General features: G+C 39.3%; 2 protein-coding genes across 3 annotated transcripts; one reads left to right on the top strand and one right to left on the bottom strand.

Annotated features, from left to right (window-relative positions):
• Nucleotides 1–480: 480 nt before the first annotated feature.
• taok1a (TAO kinase 1a) lies at nucleotides 481–9,515 on the bottom strand. 2 transcript variants are annotated; one of them, XM_072464324.1, is made up of 20 exons: nucleotides 9,278–9,515; nucleotides 6,669–6,914; nucleotides 6,425–6,496; nucleotides 6,235–6,336; nucleotides 5,840–5,885; nucleotides 5,662–5,758; nucleotides 5,393–5,506; nucleotides 5,226–5,317; nucleotides 5,042–5,135; nucleotides 4,865–4,946; nucleotides 4,625–4,792; nucleotides 4,284–4,484; nucleotides 4,071–4,199; nucleotides 3,749–3,985; nucleotides 3,548–3,676; nucleotides 3,265–3,468; nucleotides 2,948–3,187; nucleotides 2,659–2,871; nucleotides 2,346–2,528; nucleotides 481–2,262 (listed from the first exon to the last, which is right to left on the bottom strand). In XM_072464324.1, the coding sequence occupies exons 2-20, from the start codon at nucleotides 6,798–6,800 to the stop codon at nucleotides 1,744–1,746; spliced, it is 3,054 nt and encodes a 1,017-aa protein (XP_072320425.1). In that variant the 5' UTR covers nucleotides 6,801–6,914; nucleotides 9,278–9,515; the 3' UTR covers nucleotides 481–1,743. The 2 variants fall into 2 exon arrangements, with proteins under 2 accessions (XP_072320425.1, XP_072320424.1); XM_072464323.1 differs by having other exon boundaries at nucleotides 9,086–9,513.
• A 542-nt stretch (nucleotides 9,516–10,057) lies between these two features.
• tsr1 (TSR1 ribosome maturation factor) lies at nucleotides 10,058–16,711 on the top strand. The gene is made up of 15 exons (XM_072464325.1): nucleotides 10,058–10,222; nucleotides 10,706–10,809; nucleotides 10,883–11,111; nucleotides 11,185–11,319; nucleotides 11,414–11,847; nucleotides 12,007–12,148; nucleotides 12,283–12,464; nucleotides 13,936–14,162; nucleotides 14,235–14,394; nucleotides 15,441–15,551; nucleotides 15,656–15,788; nucleotides 15,859–15,975; nucleotides 16,067–16,207; nucleotides 16,296–16,370; nucleotides 16,449–16,711. Exons 1-15 carry the CDS (start codon nucleotides 10,105–10,107, stop codon nucleotides 16,628–16,630), a joined length of 2,490 nt encoding a protein of 829 aa, XP_072320426.1. The 5' UTR covers nucleotides 10,058–10,104; the 3' UTR covers nucleotides 16,631–16,711.
• Nucleotides 16,712–21,790: the final 5,079 nt, after the last annotated feature.

Genomic DNA, 21,790 nt, shown 5'->3' on the forward strand with positions numbered 1-21,790 from the left:
TGCCTTTTAGCGCAGTGTCAGTTCAAAGAGGGAAATACTACAAGAAGCTGTTTGTATGTGTAAGATCCAGTGAGGAGCACGACGACAGCATAGCATATATGACTCAACTGAAGTTTGAAGGGAAATTCTGATATATATATATATATATATATATATATATATATATATATATATATATATATATATATATATATTTTTTTTTTTTTTTTTTTTAAAGAAAAGAAAGCTAAAATAGATGAAACAAAACCAAGATTGTTTTTTAAGAGAGCAATTTCTGGAAAATAACACATTTCACTTGAGAATTAACTAATAGTGCGGTCTGCTTGTTAAATAGTTCATCATAGAAATTATTTGAGTAAAATGTACACGTAAACATACAACTCTAAATTAAACTTGAAGGATAATCTTTCATTTATGACAAATATGCTTAAATCAACAGGAAAATACAAGCGGTTAGGAAATGAGGGCACCCAAGATAACAAGTGCTTTGCCACATTTATTCAATTGTATTTGGCCATTTTTACAGTGTGTAAAAGAAAATGTGCTACAATTACGTTAGTAGAGCGTGTGCTTAAAGTTCAGTCACTCAGTCACATGTTGTGGCATTAGAAGTATGTGTGACCAAGCACCTTTTTATATCATTAGTGTTGCTTAGCTGGGCCTCTAGTTTTGTAGCTTATTAACTATTAGTAGTGCCAAGCCTGCTGTTATGGCCAGGACAATATTTCTAAACTACTTTAAGCATAGTATTTCTGAAAGTCTAACAATCTCAGTATATTGTCACAGTCCCTTCCTGCATTTGGGAACTAAAAGCATACCACCAAAGCATCCATCTAAACATTTACCCTACAAATAAAGCGCTGCGTAAAGTGCTGTGAAATAGGCAGCAGTTTTAAAAGGCACCAATAAAATTATTTTAATTATAAATGTGTCTAAAGGCAAACAAACTGCAGACCTTTGAAAGATGAAAGGGTTTGTGGTGTTACCTTCCAGTACCACTAATCTAAAAGGCATATATACAATATAGTTAATATGAAGAATACATTTCTCAAGACATTTAAGACATTACTTTTACAAATCTATTTAGATTATTGTTGTACATTGGGCTGCTAAAGATGTGGTAAAAACAATAAAATCTGTGTGTGAACATTCATTTGCATGTCTCTCAATCCACTGGATAAAAAAACAATAAAATTGACCTAAACAAAAAGGTATAAAAGGCACAGTAGTAGTGTTCCAAGTCTAAAACACATATTGCAAGTCAAGTTACTGAATGGATATTAAATGAACCCGATAGACCATTACAGCAGGCTTGTATAAGGGCAGCAAAGCAATTAAGTGGTGTGTTTAGACCAATAATAGAGAATCAGCCAGTGTATAAATGAAAATGAACCAGAAGAATTAATAAAAAGCACTTTAAGTGATGTTAAATCCTAGATTGTGCATACCTAACTTTAACAGTGTGCAAAGTGATTGCTGTGGCTAGAAATCGGTCAGAATGGGAATATTGTGTGAATACTCGAAGTGTCAAACAAAGAAAGGATTTTAATGAGTGCCCGTCGTCTGCCTTATAAAGCCCTTTTAACCTGAGCAACATGTATTTACTTGTCCATCCACATTTGTACAGAGAAGAGAACTGAGGTGTACTGTGAGTGTAGAGCGGCAGGACCGTCATTTTTCTGGCTTGCTGTGTCTAACAAACTCCATATTTCCATCCCCAGACTAACTCAGAAAACTATGGATCTAAGTGTAGGAAAGGTGTGAGCCATTTGAGATCTGTGAGGCTACACTGGCACTCCGGCTCATGGCTGGATCACTGCGTCCTCCTGATGATGTCCTGCCCATTCCCTGGGGACTGTTTTGTACTGCCCCACTACTACGAGAGACCAGAGAACCAGCAGACGAGTGTCCCCATGGTTGTTGCCCCCCAGCGCCCTGCATACTCTGCCCCCATGCCTGCTGTCCCGACGCCCCTCCTGGACTGGAGTGATAGTGGTATTGGCTGGCTGTGTGGCCTGAACTGCCACTGCCCCAGTGTTGTCCATGGGAACTCCCAGATTGGTGCTGATGACCCCAGTTCCCTGGAGCTCCAGGAAAACTATTGCTGAGGGCCTCTGGGGAGATGTTAGCTAGCACCATGTTGCTGAAGCCAAGGCGCATACTCTCAGAGTCAAAAGCTTCCACTTCACGGGCTTGGCGCTCAAGAAGACTCCGAATTCGTTCCAAGCGCTCATTTCTTAAGGACAACATCTCTTCCTCAATCTTAACAAAAACAAAAAAACAGTGGGGTTAAAAAACGTAATTCTACTTTAAGGAGTTTTTCTTTTACTGATGTTAATGCTAACCTTCTGCTCCAGCAGCGCTCTGCGCAGGGATACTCTCTGCTCCAGGTCCTTCTTCTCTCGCTCGTGCTGAGAATCTGTCTGCATCTTAATTTTGCTCTGGTAGGCATTGAGCAGCTCCAGCTCCTGCTGCAGCTGAATTCTTAAAGCTTGGCACTGAGCCTCCTGAGTTTCATCCAGACGAAGCTGAAAACAAATCAAGGCTCAGAATCAACATCACTTCAACATCACTTCAACTGGGACAGAGGCTGTTACTACGACATTCATTCACAAATGTCTCACAGCATTATTTTATTTTTCAGGATTTCGCACTCACAGCTTGAGTTGAAAGCATCTCGTTGATTGAGTGATCGTACTGCTCGGCCAAGATGGCCAGTTTGCGGTGCTGTTCTTGTTTAAGACGCTTGAGGACAGCTTTGTGCTCGGACTTTGGTGTGGTCTCCAGCAGATGATTCCTCAAAGCCTTATACTGTCTCGTCTGTATCTTACATGTGTCCTGAAATTGTTTCTTGATTTGCAACTCTTTGGACTGTTGTTACATAGAAAATATATTTAACATATTTTATAAAGAGTTAGAGCAATAAAATATGTGAAAGGAAGTTCACCTTAAGACTCTTGGGCTGCTGCCGCACTTCCATGGCATGTTTCCGTCGCAGTTCTCGCTCTCTCCTTTTGTTGTACTCCTGCTGATTGGTGAGCTCAGTCTGGTGTTGCATGTAAATGAGGTCAGCTCGGGTCTTTTGGATGTTACCGAGCTGACGAAACTCCAGTTCTTGCATGGATTCATGATGCCGAAGGAGCATAGCATGTTCCAAGTCTTTTTGTGTCTGTCGCTTGTTTAGCTCCTAATTCAGACGATTTAAAACAAAAGGTCAAACAACATGACTATAGTATTCCAATGATTATATGTTAAAATGCTCACTTCGCGCACTAAATCCTGTTCAACGTTGTGACGGGCGATTAAGATTCTCCGCTTGAACCTGCGACACTCCAGTTCTAAGTACTGCCTCTGTCGCCGCTGTAAGTTTGCCTCTTCCTCAGCCTGGAAATGTTGGAAATTTTCTTTCTGCTTGGACAGCCAATCTTGTTTTTCTTTCTTTGGTGTTGATTGATTTTCATTCAATTCCTACAAAAATATTGCAACACATTAGTAATAAATACACACTTTCTTATGCTTAGATTATAATGAACTAGTTAGTTCATACCTCCTTAAGTTGTTCTTTGCGCAATTTGTATTCCCGTTTTTGAGATTCTAAAAAGCTATTAAGTTCTTTCTTCTGCTGGTTTTGTATGTGCTGTTGAAACTTCTTCTCATCACTGCTAAAGGTTTTTGCCTGTGAAATGTTTGACATTTTAGTGCACATCTTCTGACAAACATTTGAACCATTACAAAGCTGTAGTCTTACATCTTTATCTATGGATGCTGTGTGTTTCTTGATTAGTTTCTCCATCTCCTGAGCAAAGCTGTTCCTCTGGTTCTCAAGTTCCTTGTCGAGACGCAGTCTGTGCTCATCATTCTCGGCCTTTAGCTTGTTTTCTAGTGCCATCAGCTGTTTCTGATGCTGCCTCCTCATTCGTTTGTAACCCAAGATTTGCTCCCTTAGCTCGGAATTTTGCTCATGCTCTTTTATTTGGCGTGTAAGCTGCAAAAAAAGAAGGAAAACTTTTTATTTTAGGACCGTATTATTATGCCAAGGTTTTATGAATGTGTAATTGATTCACACTTACAGCTGAGACAGTGCGTATAGTAGCAAAGTGTTCACGGTTTCTTTTTGGTCTTTGAGTTTGTGCTGTTGGGGACTGTGGCTCAGTTGGTCGAGTCTGAGGCTCAGCTTTTTCATTGACAAGTTCTTCATTCTTTATCAAAATATGAACATTTAGCAAAGCGTGTCAACAATACTTAGCAAATAACATCTTGTTTAATGTCTGCAATCTCCGTACCTGTGTTATGTGTATGACAGAGCTATTGGACATAACTGTGTGGTCACCCTCGATTTCCAGCTCGCTCTTGTCATCGCCTGCGTCTGTCAGACTGTTGACAGAGCTGCTCTGAGAGCTGGCACTTATTGACATACTGGGAATAGACTGATTGCTCCCCACACTGTTCACGGTGCCAGTGCGGCTAACCGTATTCTCTGGTTCCTAAAAATAGATAAGAATAGAGCTCAACAGTTCAAAAAAAAAAAAAAAAAGAAGGAAAAGAAAGAAAAATTGAAACGATGCGTTTCAGAGCTACATGTGCAGAATAACAGTACAATTGTAATTTCCAAATGGCATATTACCTCCTCTTCATCTTGTACATCAGTTGCTGGGCCATTGTGGGCTTCCTGAAACAAGATCTTTTTCATTTTGCGATACTGCAGATTGTCTAATTCTCTCACTGCATCCTTCGTTCGACTTATTAGGTCCACTAAAACAGATTCTGGTCTTTCTCGCTGAACAAATGCATGCTGAAAAGAAGAAGACAGTGTCACAATATATTGTCGATGTAGCTGAAAAATTATTAGCTTTTCTAACCTTACCTTTAAAAGCTCTTCTGAGTTGGGCCTATCTTGTGGAAATTTTTGAAGGCAAGAATCTACAAAGTTTCTGAAGTAATCCGTCCTATAAATCAAGATCAAAAGAGTACACTTTTTAATCAAACAAAGTACATAAAAGAGAAGAAAATACATTTCCTAAATCTAAATGACATAACTTACCATTCACTTGACTGGAGTGTCGGACTTTCATTCTGTGCAATATGGTATAAGGCACTCATTGCATTCATATTGAACAAAGGGGGTTTTCTCTCCGCTGTTAAGATGAAATGTAATAGATACATTTTGATATTGCATGCACATGAAATATTTAAATTAATCGATCAACATAAAAAGTCTGACGTACCCAGTTCTATGCAGGTAATTCCTAAAGACCAGATGTCAATTTTACCATCATACTGTCCCTCGTCCATTGCTAAAATGACCTCTGGAGCCATCCTGTAGTGATAAAAGCACAAAGGTTAAGAGACCTCATGGGTGTGTTCAGTATTTCAAAGTAAAAGCACAACATACCAATAAGGTGTTCCAACAAAAGAGTTTGCAGGACATGCTATAGACGCGGAACCAAAGTCTGCCAGTTTGACCTGTCCATACTCTGTCAGTAAGACATTTCCAGCCTTTATGTCTCTGTTAAAGGAGTACAGATGACATGAATGAAATATATATTTATCAGAGTATAAAAAAGAAAAAAGAGTTAGACTGACTAGTCAAGATTCTATATATTTATTTTAAAGATTCAAGAAAAATAAAAAAGATGGCCCAACATAGTTATGGCCACTTACCTGTGAATCATCGTGTGGGAATGAAGATAGGCCAAGCCTTGCAAAGCACCATGGGTAATTGCAGCAATTTCAACTTCTTGTAGAGGTTTTTTGTGAACTAGTGAAGACAGGTTAATTGAAGCATAAGTAAAGAACTCAATGTTACAGGAGATAAGACATACATGTATTTTAGTCTTACCTTCTAACAAGTCTGAAGCAGAACCAAGACAATACTCCATTACCAGCTGTGTAAAATCAACATGACAATAGTTAGTTAATTGCTCAACAACATATCACAAATAAGTCAGTATTTGTGTCACAATAAGCAACGGTGCTCCAACTCATCTAATCATATAGTGAGCCAATATAATTTTTGAATTTCAAAAAATCTTTAGCAGCCATTAAACCAGGCATAATCCGCTGGCTCAAACACCTGATATTGGTGACGTTTACACTATGATGGAAGAAAACTTTCGCTATAGAAAAAAATCAGCTAAAGAAAAGGAGACTCATACATTGATGAGTGATTAGAAGGAGTCGTTTATGTTTCAGAGTGAGTGGAGCACCACAACTTATCTGCAGAAAACACCTTACCCAAGCAGTGTGCTCCCGGAGATAACATCCTTTATATTCTATACTATTTGGATGTTGTATTTGCTGAAGAAACTTCACCTCCTTAATGATGTCTTGCCATTTCTAGTGTAACAATAGAAAAACAGACGTCTTTCTCAAGAAAACATTTCAATTGCTGTTATTACAATTCTTATTAAATTTCTTGTAGTACCTCCATTGGCTGCTTCCCACTGTAGGACATCTTCTTGATGGCAACCACATCGTTTGTCCGCACATCCCGTGCCTGTAAGAAAATACAGTAATTGTCTCAATTTTTCAAGTCAATAGAACAAAAAATACCTTTAGAATAACCCAACAATAATAATAACACCCAAGTTGAAATATCTGATTATTATTTTGATTGAAAAAAGTGTAACTAATGTGAAAATTATAATTTGGTTTAATGGGTTACTTACAAAGTATACGGCGCCAAAGCTGCCATGGCCAATCTCACGCAGATCAGCAAAAAGCTTTTCTGGGTCCTCTTTGAAGAAGAGGTCAGCGATTTCGGGATCCTTCAGACTCCCTGCCCGACTGCTGTTGGGCATAATTGGATATTGGGGGCAACGCCGCTGTCGCCGGAACTATCTGGTTCTGCGACAGCGACTTAACCGCCCCCTCTCAAGGCTCATCTGCAGGACAATGATCTCATATGTTCAGATCTACAACAGAAAAACATAAGCCTTCATTAGTATCAATGACTTGAACCGCCACATATAAAACAAGCCCTGTATCAAATAAAATGTCAAACATAACAACATTAAGACTCCCATACGCACCAACAAAACATAAAAATGAAAGAGTTGAATCTTGACTGCGGAGATGTGTGATCAGACAAACAAGATTAGAGACAGATAAAATGTAAGTGAACAATCGAATAAGTTAACACAGCACAAGTAATAGGCAGCTTCGTGCCTGCCCCACTTTCCAAAAACATTCCAATGATGAGAAATACCAGTCCAACCAGTTGACTATAGAACTTTTTTTTTTAAAAACAAAAATAAAATCAATTTGTATTATTTGGCGGTTGGTCCAAAGAGAAACCAAATTAGCTTTGACATTTGAGCAGATTTTGTTTGTTCTTCTAGTTTACAACAACTCAGGAAATGGAAGAACTTAAGGCAGTAATAAGACTGTTATCCATTCCAAATTATAGACATAAAGAATTAAATGTTTTTTTTAAATGTTGCCACTTAAAGGCGCAATGGACAATTTTTCGGCAATTTGAGAACGCAGGCGGAAGTGCGCATGCGCACTCCCCCGTGCGGACTGATACAACACACACGTGCGTTTGTTCATTAGCGCGACGGAGCGCATCGCATCTCTCGTCTCCCGTAGATTTCTGTCAGCTCGAACTGTCTTTCTCCGTCTTCATTTTGCCCCGTACACTGAGGGAACTATATTATGATAGATCCATGCGCTTAGACACGCGGAAACGTGGGGACAAGCCTGACGCGGCTGCAGGTGAGCGGTAGGTGCGTTTTGATTGATACGTGGCAGGACAAATGATTTATCCAAGCCACGAGGAAATATGATAAAAAATTTGCTGAAAAAAAAAAAAAATCGCACATTCCATCTTTAATAAGACTTTTGATTATTCTGTATGTATATATAAGTATATTTATTTATTCATAAAGAAACAATGAAATCAACTTACACAGTTTTGATGGAGCTAGGAAGGAATTGCTTTAGAAAGTTTACCAAGTCCATGTGTCTCAGATGATCAGTGGTAAATAGATGCAGAGCTGACGCTACAGTCACAAGACCTTTACCCGGCCGGAAAGAAAAAGCCCTCAGTTTATGCAGACATCTTTTGTCTCACCACCACAAGACTGAACAGCTCACATCTGACAGTGATGCAACCAGCCCTCTGAAATAAAAGTCTGTTACCACGTGGGACTGAGCCTCTTTATGATCATTGTTCTGTACAACATTGTAGCTTGTGAATGAGCCGTGTTGTCATATTTAATGATGGCATGTATAGCTGTGGCTGTGGCGAACACACAAGTCAGTGATGATAACTGATACCTTCAAAAAACACCTTAACATTCCACCGAGCACACATGCACAAGAATGTAGAAGAACAGGACAACAAAGCTGGAGGGCAGGAATTCCCAATGTATGCACTTACTGTGAGGCATATTATCTTTACATTTCCTCGTCAGGAATACTCACTGGTTGTAACTAAATACAACCCATAATGAATTTATACTCATGAAACCACAGTCCTGATTTTCCTTTAGATAGCTCCACCCTGCACTGACATATCAGGACATGAGTCAGGCCAAGTTTCAGTTTTCCTTTGACATAAAAATCATAATAAATACTATATAGATGAGATGTCTAAAACATTTTAATGAAATACAAATAGTTAAAAGGAGTTGTCAAGGCTGTGACACAGACGATTATCTTGCCATCAATAAATACATTCAATTAAATGTTCATAAAGTGACCATTTCACTTTAATGAATATTTTTGTAGAGCAATTATGACACAGGACAAAACACTTTAAAAATTCTACAATTTGACTTCGACACACAAGCCACAACACAAAGGCAATCAAGTTAGAGCTTTACAAATGTTGATATGTTGTTAAGCCTTTCACACAGACTTTAGTGTTATGTTAGCAACACAACAAAGTCAGCACGGCTAAATTGTGTGTTATGATATTAACAATGTCTGTAGATTATTGACACTATGTCCATGTACACTTAGATGTTATAAATAGCTGACCTACAGCTGTGTGTGTTCTAATAACCACATAAACAATGACTTTATAAACAGACTAGTGTCGCTCCTGTTAGCTGCGTTAGCTTAGCCTCCTCAGACTCACCACTTGTGACAGGCCAGGCTCTGCGCTGTGGACAAAGTCGTGTGATTCACGACACTTAGAGATTATGGCAGAGCTCCTTTCTTTTGGGTCCCACTGTAAAGAGTTGGAAGTGCCAAAAACGTACGGTCGCTGGGACTGTCAGTAGACTTAAGCATAGATATTTCCTTAAATGTTGCGGACTAAAATCCCCACCCTGAAGTTGTCGAGTCCCACTCCCAGGTTGATCCAAAGATGGCTGCCAAGCTCTCCGCCGCCTCCCTTGGACAAAATACGACAGGAAACCGCTCGAGTCGATCCAACACGTCAAAAAGTCACAAAAATTCCACACTAATATCCGCTCCTATGATACAAAACGTACAGCGTAAGTCAGGACAAACGGACTACTTGATGTCGCGTTATGTTGAAACTCTGCTGTGGCGCTGCCTGCGGCAGGGTGCACAAGCACTTCCGTCCTGACTGCGGCAGTAAAACTCTCTAATAATAATAACATGATTATATTATAATTAAAACAGCTCAATTTCATTGCGCTTTCTGTACACCTACATTTCCTTTATAATACAAGGTTTGAAGTAGGAGAACAAATCAAGTAAATATGAGTTTAAAGACGGGAGTTTTGAGTCTATGACAAGGAGGCAGGGGGCAGCGAAACTTTAGCGCCATCTCCCAAAATATAGGACAACTTGTTTCATAAGAGAAAGGAAACAATGATTATGCTTAGTGTGTTCATTTAGGTATGAAATAGCAGTTAGTATTTTGTGTTAGGATTTCATGTTAGGAGATTGAAGATTATTCTCTGCTTGGAAAACCACAACAAACTTGACTATGGATAGATCAATACAACGTTAGAGTCTTTGAAAACACACATACAACTAGTATGTGATCAGCTTTTATCTTATTTTCACACATAGGCGTTCTCACCACTTTTATTCTGAAGTCGTACCCGGAAAATCCCGACACGCCTCTGGAATGACGTTAACACGTTACGGAAGTGTCCGTGGCTCTTTCTCACATGGCAAAAAATGGCTGCAAACGGAGAAAAACAACAGGGCCACAGACCCGGGGTTTATAAGCAGAAAAATAAAGGCCATAAACATGGCAAGCATAAGACGAAGGGTGAACTTGAAAGAGAAAATAAAGGTAGGTTTAGCTGTCAGATTGTGGTAAGCGTCGTGAAGTGGCAGAGTCCTCTTGAGAGAACAGCGGAGGACACTCACGTGCTCGATGTCTTAAAATAATCATGTTGTCTTTTGGCTTCAAGTGTAGCTAGGTGATACAATGTGTGTCACTATTTTGGAGTTAACTTGTTCACGGTGTAAAATATCCTTTGCCCGTTACTTAAAGTTGGCATGCATCCAAGTTGTAATTTTGTGTTTGAATGTAATCTATTTTTGTAGTAGCCAAAACGACTATATTAATTTCTATTTCTATGGTTATACATATAGTTTATAAAAACATAGTATTGATTAAGATATGCTCTACCAAGGCAGCATATTTTTATCTTCATATTGTTATTTTTTTTTCCATCTGATCATCAAATAGCTAGTACCAGTGTATATTTATTTAACTCTTTATATTACTATATACAAATTGTAATTTAATAGTCATATTTTGTATACTTAGGCAGAGTATCGGTGACAGTCCTCAGCAAAAAACTGAGGAGAGAGCAAAGGAAGATGGACAGGAGGCATAATGCAAAACAGCTACGTCGAAACAAAAAAGACCTGGTAATTATATGTTCAAAATGTATTATCCGCAATTACGTATTGATATATGTAGTAAGTTTCTGTGTATTTCCAGGTACTCACAGAGAAAAGGAGAATAGGCAGTAAGGATGGCGCTCCTCACTTGGTTGCTGTTGTGACGCTCCATGCCCAAGTCAGTGCCTCTTCTGTCGCCAAACTCCTGCGTGGGGAAGATGCCGGGGGCATTGTACACAAAGAACGGTTTATCAGTGGGGTCCCTGAAAGTTTTGGATTACTTCTGCCTCGATTTAAACAAAGATTCATTTTCATGAATCAAAACACTGGTATGGGATTTATTACAATATGCTAAAATGAAGTGCTTTCTAGTTCACCTTGTTTTCCTCTTTGTTTAAACAGCTGATATGCACTCCCTGCTGGACATTGCAAAGGTTGCAGACAGTCTTGTGTTTGTGTTGGACTCTTCTGAAGGTTGGGACAGCTATGGGGACTACTGTCTTTCATCTCTCTTTGCTCAAGGCTTGCCCAGTCATGGTAAGTCATGGTTTATGTTCATTTTCTTGGTTAAAATTAAGGATAGATTAAATAAACTCACCTTTAACATTGAATATTTTTTTTTGTTTCATAGCACTGGTTTGCCTTGGCATGACAGATCTTCCCATGAAAAAGAGGATTGAAGCAAAAAAGGCACTGGCAAAAATAACTGAGGCCCGTTTTCCTGATGCACGTCTATTTTCCCTTGACACTGAGCAGGAAGCAACACTGCTGCTAAGACACCTGGGCAGTCAACGGCAGAGAAAATTAGGATTTCGCTCCAGACGTTCCCACCTTTTAGGCCAGAATGTCACTTTTACACCTAATTCAGAAGGCAACACTGGTCTTGGGACTCTTTGTGTTTCTGGATACATCCGAGGCTGTCCTCTATCAGTGGACAGACTTGTTCACATTAGTGGGCATGGGGACTTTCAGCTCAGCCAAATTGATGCCCCTTCAGATCCACTTCCTCTGAACATTTCAGCTCCACGAGTTACTAAGCCTGGCAAAGGAGATGTTGACATGGCTGTAGGTTATCAATTAAGTTTACATTATGATAATTCTATTTAAATCTGCTAACTTAAGATTTTAGACTCGATACAAAAACAGACAAAAAAGTTAACATATAATTTTACTGCTCATATTTATAAATAGAGTAGAATGACATTATAATTGTTTGTCTGCCAGGATGGAGGTACAGAGGAGACCACTCGTGTGCTAATGAGAGCAGACCCGTCTCGCAGGGAGAGTTTGCAGGCCGAGGCAGAGGTGGACCCCATGGACGGAGAACAAACATGGCCCACTGAGGCAGAGCTGCTCGAAGCTGAAGGTATCATTACTTTTTATGTATTATTGAGCACTGTGGAAAATCTCAAGCTATTCATATTCTTAGAGCCATCCTGTTATGGTGGTTTTAATACCGTATGTTTTCAAATGTTTTATATATTTGTGCCGTATGAGCAGAGGCCAGGAAGAACAAACGTGTGATGAAAGTTCCCAAAGGAACGTCTGATTACCAGGCCTCATGGATTGTGGATGAGGATGAGGAGAATGGGGATGTCGATGGAGACAGCAGTGATGAAGATGATGATGATGACGACATGATGGATGAAGCTATGGAGGGAGATGAGGATCTACATTCACAGGTAACATGGATTAAATTACACTGAACAAAAATACAAAGGCAACACTTTTGCCACTCAAATATATTAAACTTGCTCTATAAACACAAAAGACCCATTCCTCTCAAATATTGTTCACAAATTTTTCCAGATCTGTCTCACTGAGATGTAATGCAGTTTTGATTACGAGGTTAATTTTTGTTGTATACTGTAAATGGAAAAGGCCTACACAAAGTATACAAGCTAAAAGCAGATCAAGTAGACAGTATAATGTTAACATTGTATTGAGTAGTATATTATAAAAAGTGTTCCACAGGTTAAAAGTTTATGATTCATCACATATAGACAAATTGTGTCAAAACTGTATAGTTGCATCCCTAATCTGCGTACAATTCCTAAAGCTGAATACATTCCAGTTCTTGGATGGCCAGCACTCACCAGACATGTCACCCACTGATCATGTTTGGATGCTCTGGATTGGGTATACGACAGTGTGTTCCAGTTCTTGTCCATATTGGCGGCCATTTTGGTGTGACATTTGTGACCCCCAGACCTTCTCAATAAAGCAAAACCAAACATTTCAGAGTGGCCTTTTATTGTGGCCAGTCTAAGGCACAACTGTGCAATATTCATGTCAGTCCGATTGGGACAAATTTGTGAACAATATTTGAGAGATGTGTTTATAGAAAAAGTTTCATATCTTCTAGTTCAAATCTCTGGGATAGTTTTGAGTTTATATATATTTTCATTGTACAGTACATTAAACGGTTCATCTTTTGGTTCATCGTTTGGCTGCAATTAAATGTTGTATGATTCCGCTCAGCCTCAGTATCACATTTTCCGGCACTGGCGTATACGTGACCTTCAGACGGTGCACCTCAGGTCTGAGAGGCTTTGTTTGTTTTCCCAGTGTCTGTCTCTTGCCTTCAATGCCAGGCTGCTGGCCACAACAATAGTGTTTGGAGCAGGAGTCCCAGGAGAAGCCTCCTGTCTTCCTGTTCAGTGAACAGAACTTCCTGTCTGGACAGAGGGAGGGGTGGTCTATTTATTTATTTGCAACTTTGCTTTAAAAGACATCTAGGAAACTCTTCTTATACAAGAAACCACTGAGATTGGAATTGTTTTATGTGTTTGATGTTGAGGAGACCACACAGGAGTCCATATTTAAAATGTTAGCCAGGATGTAAGTGGTACTTTAATTGATAATTGTTGAAAGGTTGTGAATCAACCACATGCCGAGGTCTTCCTCTCATGTCTGTCTGGGGTAGTTGGACACTGGCCAGTGTATCGCAACTTGCATTTCAATGGGGGCATTACAGTGTGACGATACCTCGTCCAGCTGTTCTAAATGTTTCATTTAACATGTCTGAGATGTCAAATCATGCCTTGTATAGACCTGTAATTAAGTTATTGTATGTATTAATGGAAATGGTAAGTTATAAGTTTATAACCTCAAAATTGTACTTACTAAAAATGTTTATATCTTTTTATTCAGGAACCTACTTCAAGTTGTGCCTCTGATGAGGAGGAGGAGGAAGATGAGGAGGAAGATGAGGAGGAGGAGGTTTGTGCCTCAGAACGAGGTGGGGCAGATCAGCGCTATGATTCAAAAATTGACAAAGCAGCAGAAGCGGAGGGCCTTCAGCGCTACCGAGAGGCTCGAGCCAATGAGATGTTTCCTGATGAAGTGGACACGCCCTTAGATACATCTGCAAAAAACAGGTTATTCATTGTTTCTTTCTTTTAATAAATTAAAAAGTATAACATAAAATGTTTTAACTGTTTATATGTCAGGTTTCAGCGATACAGGGGCTTAAAAAGTTTCCGAGCGTCTCCTTGGGACCCCATGGAAAACCTGCCTCCAGACTTTTCACGCATTTTCCAGTTCCAGAGTTTTGAACGCACCCGCAAACGCATCCTGACTGAGGCTGCAGCAGAAGATGAGGGGGCCATGGTAAATATGCGTTATATGTGCATTTTAAAGGACTGTGTGTAGTTTGATTACAAGAATTACATTACAACAACAAACCAACAGCCTATTACAAATATATTATATACCTAAAAGCCTATTCATGCTATTCAGCTGCGGGCGTGCTCGAAGGTGCGTGACACTCGACGCCATTGAATTTTGAATTGCACATCACATGCTGCCCAGCTGGCAGCAGAGGGGTCAGTGGGAGACAGTGTGAGGGGCACAGGAAAGTTGGGGATCAGTACAGTCGCGTTGCACAACTCCTTCTGCTGCGGCTGCTGGAGCAATCAGTCCCACTCTTCCTGTCCTATCTTTCTGCTTTGTTTTCATGGGCTGTGTAGCATATTAAGTCTGGCCGTCTAAATAAATGTACTTATTGGGCTTGTTTCTCCGTGAATAAAACATGCAGAGAAGACTTCTGAGCATTCAACACTTTCCTCTTTGTCCTTGATCTTTCTATAAGCTGATTTACCTGTGTTCATGTCTCCATGTCTTCTCCTATACTGTTCTATACTCTACTCTACTTCTGTGTATAACGCAAGAGAGTGTGGGTGGATGCATAGAGAAAGACAAACTCCCAGTTCTCCTAAAATGCATTATTGCTGTGGTGCAGGTTCTTGGCTTATTTTGCCACCAGTTTGTCACTTTCTCAGACTGAATCAAAACTGTAATCAATTTAATTAAATTATATTTCAATGCACTGCCTTTTTAATAGACATGGGGCATGTTGAGGTGGGCAACTTAAAAAGCACCACTTCACCACATGCTGAAGTGGTTATTGGGAAATGGTTGGACAATGAGGCAGTACACTAACTGCGTAAATGAAAAGGCTGAACAGATGAGCAGAGTGATTGTGCTCAGCCAATTATTAAACAAACGGGTAGCCATAGTGGATAGTACATATCTCAGATTAACTCATCACTATAGAGAGATAAATGTGTGTCTGTCTGTGCATGGGCAACTACACATTGCCCCTTTTTAATCTTATGATTTGTCTTTGTGTTGTGACCTGACATATTGTATTTTAGGTGGGCTGGTATGTTACTCTGCACATTATTGATGTCCCGTCCGCTGTGATGGACAGTGTCCAGGCAGGCAGACCTCTTGTACTGGTTTCTCTCTTGCCCCATGAACAGAAGGTTTGTTCACATATGCTGTGTTTCAAACGATATTTGTTATTTATTTTTCAATTAACTCTTGAGCAAGAGCACATTCAGTTCTAATACTGTTAAATCTTTTACAGATGTCTGTGATGCATCTTTTGGTAAGGAGGCATCCAAGTAACACAGAGCCAATCAAATCCAAAGAAGAACTTATTTTTCATTGTGGATTTCGAAGATTCAGGGCCTCTCCTATTTTCTCTCAACACACTTCAGGTACCGCTCAAATAATTTTGAATATTATTTATCTGTATATCTGTCATATTAATTTGTCTCTCGTTGCCAGCTGACAAACACAAGATGGAGCGTTTTCTCAGGCCAGATGCCCCCACTGTCGTTTCAGTGTATGCCCCCATCACCTTCAATCCTGCTGGAGTCCTGCTGTTCAAACAAAGAGATGATGGTGAGCTTTTTAAAAACGTTTTATACAACGTGTTATTTGTGTGATTTAATACATTTTTTGACTGATTATTGATTTCGTACATATCTTGTAGGGGCACATGATCTTGTGGCCACAGGCAGCCTGCTTAGTTGTGATCCACAGCGTATAATGCTGAAGAGACTCGTCCTCAGCGGTCACCCTTTCAAAATCAATAAACGATCAGCTGTTGTTCGATACATGTTCTTTAACCGAGGTGCTTAGAATACCACATCATTTTCATAATGGAATCATTTTGTTGGCAAATCTTAGATTTCTTATCACTTTTTTTTTTTCTGTTAAAGACGATATCCTGTGGTTCAAGCCAGTAGAGCTGCGAACGAAATGGGGTCGAAGAGGTCACATTAAAGAAGCCTTGGGTAAAAACCAAACATGAGCCAATATAATTCTGCATTATGTTTGTAATTGTTAGACTGAATTTTCTTTTCTTTTTTCAGGAACTCACGGGCATATGAAGTGTGTATTCGATAGCCAGTTGCGCTCTCAAGACACAGTCCTAATGAACTTGTATAAGAGAGTATACCCCCGCTGGACCTTTGACCCCTTTGTGGCATTCCCTTTACCCTGGGTTAAGAGGGAGGTCACAGTGGATATGCAGGATTTGGATGATATGGAGTAGTGGTACATGGAAGATGATACACAAAATGAAAATGTACAATCTATTTGTACAGCCTATATTAATTAAAACTTGACTCAAAGCCTATCTGTTGTAATCATTGGTTGATTTTACACAGCATAAGAAATCGCATTCACTGCCAAGTGCAAGTTGCAGTGTTACAAGAGTACTCTAGATGGCAGTGAAGAATCATTTTAGGTTCACAAGTCAAATATATTCATAGGTTGCATTTCTGAATGTGTGAAAAGTGAGTAATAAAAAGCACAATATAATCATTAAAATGAATTGGCTGGATTAATGTGAATTTGATGCAACATATATTTTGAATACCTTGTTTTATTGAGTGGTTGGCCTTTAATGAATGACCTTTTCTTTGGTCCTCTGGTGGTCTTACACTGACTTAAAGCCAGGAAATAAACAGACCAATCAGTTATAAATCTGAAACACATAACACGTCACTTCTGATTCGTAGACAGTGATGGGGCTGCTTAGGCATGCTGTCAGTGAATAAAAATGAAACCAATAAATACTAATTAATTAATTTGATAACACAATAAACTTGGATAGTTGACTTGGCAGTCCTTTCCCCAGAATGTGTTCTTGTTCTAGATGATGATTCCGTATGACTTGGAGTGATAAGGAAGTGGCCTTTATAGGGGCACCAAAAAATAGATGTAAACTTAGATGAACTGAATGGTACTTCCATATTTAGTATAATCATCTACATACACAAGAAAAAATAATTCATTAATGATAAATGTACTACTGAGACTGGAGACTTTTTAGCATGTAGGTTTTAGCAGCAAGATAACAAGCAGGGGTTAAAAGTACATTTATATGGTGAAAAATGTACTAAATTACAAATAAAAATACTGCTGCCAAAAAGTATACATGAAAAATACAAACTACCTTTTAATGCAATTTTAGTAGCCTTTTAGATTAGTCTTCTTTTTTTTTTTTTTACAGTTTAACGCTGAAATGATTAAAACCTCAATCTGCAAATTCTCTGTAGGGTAATCAGCAGGTGATGCTCTGCTGTTCTGTTTGTATAGAAAAGGAAAAGAGAGAAATCTTATCAATTACATTATGTGATTAGTATTTTCTACCCCAACAAAATACATAAATAAAAACAATAAAAATAAACTAACGTCTGTTGTTATTTGTGACACTATATGCCACATGCTGACATGCTGATTGTGTCTCTTTGAACTGGAATGTCTTGCGGTTTCCAGTCTTCGCCTCCACAGTTAGCTGGCTCCCAACCAAAGATATGATGGGTAAGACATTTATTCTATTTATGTGTTTCCATTCGATGTGAATAAAGCGATGGCAGGAAAAGGGGGCAGAGAGGGAATCAAAGATAAGAGTCAGCGTGAATCAAGCCATTGGTGGTGCAGGAGGGACTGTGGAATGCACAAGAAAGTCAAAAATCTGGAAATTAAAATTTTAAAAAGTTAGTGGGTGAGAGAGGCATGGAGGGGTGAAATGGAGGGGTGAAATGGAGGAGTGTGAGAGTGTGGGCAAAGGGAGTTGAAGCGAGTGGCTGGCGTTTATGGGTTACAGATGTGGCGCTGTGGGGCTTTGGCAGGGGCCGTGTTCCCTGGAATCACGCTCAGGCTGGGTGGCACCGGGGTGAGAGGGAGGTCACCTCACCACAGCACACAGCCCATAAAACACTAAGAGTGGAGGGGGGAGAAGAGCAGAAGAGGGCCCCTCCCAAAAAAAAAAATAAAAAAAGCAGCCTGGGACACTCAAACATCCTGCCCTGGATCAAGACTTATGGGTTAATGGTTATTACTTTTAGCATCCTCTACTCCAACCTCCCTTTTAAATACAGTACATGTCCATCATGATAAGAAGTACTTCATTTTTATCGCAACTGATTTACAAAAGTGGTTTAAACAAGCAGATTATTATATCAGATTTGGGGTAAATGGGCAAGTAAGTGAGCGAAAAGGCTATAGATAAGGAAAAGAAACATAAATAGCAACTCTTTGTGGCCTATGTAATAATATGATATCATACCTCTGTTTGTTGTTCTGTTTTATTTTTGGTTGTAATTGTTTTTTGGTTTGTTGATCGAACTTTAGACTTTAGTTATCGAGATCAACTTTTACAGTTTTGCTTTGGAACACTTGGCAGTATATGGGCACTTTCACACATCACCACGTCACAAATGGGACTAAATTTGAACGAAACCAAGACAAGACCAAGACTAAACTAGAACGGGACCCAATAAAAATCTACATCTGGGCTCAAACTCGGCTCAAATCAGAAGAAAACAGGACCAACCAAGTTAACGCATCCTCTTTGGCCTATGCGCAATCCATTCATATGTATGTGTTGCGCTTCCTCTCTTTACCCGTGCTGTGACTCCTTGGATTGTGGGTCTCAAAAACCACAGCTGCAGCTCCATCAGCCTCCTCTGTCTTCCCCTCTGTCCTCCACAAGAATGAGCCCTGGCATTCTCCCCACTGCTGCCATTAATCAGATGAGAGGGTTGGGGTATTTCTGCATGTGAGATGTCAACTGTATTTATGCCAATCCCCACTCTGTGAAGCGGGGCTGATGTGTTGTTGCTGATGGTATGGAGACCAGGACCTCACAACAAAGCTCTGGGTTCACACAGAGAACAGAAGAGGGAGGGGAGTGCAGAAGACACAGGCCCTGATGGTGCACACATTCGGCTCTGTCAAAGATTGGATGTAATGGAATTTTTGGATGCCACTAAAAGAGAAGACAGAGGGATTAAACTATGATGTGTGTTTAGATTTGCAAAGGACCTACATCTTAGCATTGGATTTGTCATGTTTTCTAACCTAAAAATACTGTATATTTCGATAAAACCAACTCTAACAAGCAAAAGTAATTAACTCAACTACTTGAAAAAATAAAGCTAAAATTATATGAGGCTAAAATCAATAGCTCCTTGCTTTTAAGCTGCTTATAAAGAGTGAGAAACGTTGGTGGTTGGTTAAGGCATTTGAACTGTTGAAAATTAAAAAATATATATAATTTCAAGCTGAGGTACCTGGTTTTCACAGGCAAAACCAGAAGTTTTTCAAGCTGTGTAACTCATTCATAGCTCTCGTTATCCCTTTGGTACATGGTTAATATTTACAAGAATTCATTTTCAGACACGTGAAAAACCTTTCTCAGGGCGAAACTGGGGTGGACCGCACAAAGCACAACCAATCAGACGCTGCTTTTGGCTCATTCTTCCGGTTTGAGATATAAAAAACTTTAATATTAGCTGCAGACAGCGCTCAGGGGTCTCATTTTTGTCATTTTTGCTTTTACAAGATACTCTTTGGTAGAAAACCCAATTGTCTCCTGTACAAAAAAAGCGTAGCAAGTAGTGTTGTCTATTACTGCTTCTACAAGTGCCAGTGAAATGAAATGAAAAACACACACTATTTCCAACCTGCTCGGCTCTGACCCCCTCGAGGGCCTCCCATGCAGAGTGCTTTTGTGCTGACATCAGTGCACTGAGACCTGGCAACCCACTCTCTCCTCTTCTCCCCTCACCATGCTTCCTGCCCTGATGATGTCACACACCATATGGTTTTCAGCAGTATCAAGCAGGAAAAGAGATTTGGGAGAAGCAGCGAGAAAAAAGAAAAAAAAAAAGGAGGACTGGAAGAGAGTGTGGATTGGACACAGAAAACAAAAGATTGGCTCGTCCCCATGAGTGTGAGCTGTGACTGAAGTAGAGGAGAAGGAGAGAGGCTGCACTGTGTGAGGCTAATGAGGAGAGACCAGGGAGCAAAGACCAGGCAGCAGAAAACCATGTGCTAAGCAGACGTCCAACACTGGAGTTACCCACGTTTACAAAAGTGAACACGGCAATGTGAAAATAAACGCGTACAGGTAGAGAGCAAAGTTATTTAGCATGTTTAGATCTTTATTTACAATTCGAACCCATACAGTATTCAGCAGTGGTGGAAAGTAGCAAAGTAAAAAGTAAAAAGTACTGTACTTAAGTAAAATGTTTAGGTATCTGTACTTTACTTTTACAGTGGACATGTTTTACTTTTGCTTCACTACATTTACTTTTACTTGACTACATTTGCTTCACTACATTTACTTTTGCTTCACTACATTTACTTTTACTTCACTACATTTACTTTTACCTCACCACATTTGTTATCTGTACTTTCTACTCCACAACATTTTTGAACTGGACCGGCAAGTAGAAAGCACTTTTCATTTGGTTTGAGGGATTATTTTTAGCTCTTTCATGGTGATGTCCTGTATAAAAGTTTTGAGTTCAGGCTTAGTAGTAGAGTAGTTTTTTTAATCCTACTTGGGTGATGTTTTGTTCAAAGTAACAATAGTCATCCTAGATTAAAAGTTTTGGTTCCTCTTTACGGTAAGTCTTCAAGTTAGAAAAATACTTTGCTTTATTTATGTTTTTCTGTTTCTATGTTTTATGTTTTTTACCTATTATTATTATTATTATTATTATTATTATTATTATTATTATTATTATTATTATATTATTATCTGCTTGTGTACAAGTCTCTCCATGGCCTAGCACCAAAGTACATCTTGGATATGTTAGTGCCATATGAACCATCTCGGACTCTGAGGACCTCAGGGACCGGCCTCCTGCTGGTGCCCAGAGTCAGGACTAAACATGGACCGGCCTCCTGCTGGTGCCAGAGTCAGGACAAAACATGGGGAATCTGCGTTTCAGTTTTATGCAGCTAAAATCTGGAACAGTCTTCCTGAAGATGTGAGACAGGCTTCTACTCTGACAATGTTCAAATCTAAGCTAAAAACAGTTTTGTTTAGCTGTGCATATGACTGAAAGGATTTTTTCTTTGCACTCTTCTCTTTTGTTTGTGATTTTATTAGTTTAGACAATCAGTTGGATTGATATTTTTTAATTTAATTAATTTTATTGTTTTTCTGTTTCTGTAATTTCTTTGTGATTTGAATGCATTTTTCCTGCTGTGTGAAGCACTTTGAATTGCCTTGTGTATGAAATGTGCTCTACAAATAAACTTGCCTTGCCTTGCCTTGCCTTATTAAACTTAAAATGACCAGATTCTACACCCAGACAATTACCGGTACTCTTAAGGTACTCAATACTCAAAGTAGTTTCCACCACTACTTTTTCCTTCTATTTCAGTCATATCGTTTCTGAAGTAACGTTAC

The sequence above is a fragment of the Eucyclogobius newberryi genome, unplaced genomic scaffold (assembly GCF_026437365.1).
Source record: "Eucyclogobius newberryi isolate DKJ021-1_F unplaced genomic scaffold, fEucNew1.0.hap1 SCAF_10, whole genome shotgun sequence".
Taxonomy (NCBI): Eukaryota; Metazoa; Chordata; class Actinopteri; order Gobiiformes; family Gobiidae; genus Eucyclogobius; species Eucyclogobius newberryi.

Coding starts and splice junctions, on each gene's coding strand:
- taok1a (XM_072464324.1), bottom strand. CDS start 6,800: ATGCCCAACAGCAGTCGGGCAGGGAGTCTGAAGGATCCCGAAATCGCT. Junction 6,497..6,668: donor GCTTTGGCGCCGTATACTTT/GTAAGTAACCCA, acceptor ATTTTCTTACAG/GCACGGGATGTGCGGACAAA. Junction 5,759..5,839: donor TGCTTCAGACTTGTTAGAAG/GTAAGACTAAAA, acceptor TGTCTTCACTAG/TTCACAAAAAACCTCTACAA.
- tsr1 (XM_072464325.1), top strand. CDS start 10,105: ATGGCTGCAAACGGAGAAAAACAACAGGGCCACAGACCCGGGGTTTAT. Junction 11,320..11,413: donor TCAAGGCTTGCCCAGTCATG/GTAAGTCATGGT, acceptor TTTGTTTCATAG/CACTGGTTTGCCTTGGCATG. Junction 15,552..15,655: donor TCTTGCCCCATGAACAGAAG/GTTTGTTCACAT, acceptor AATCTTTTACAG/ATGTCTGTGATGCATCTTTT.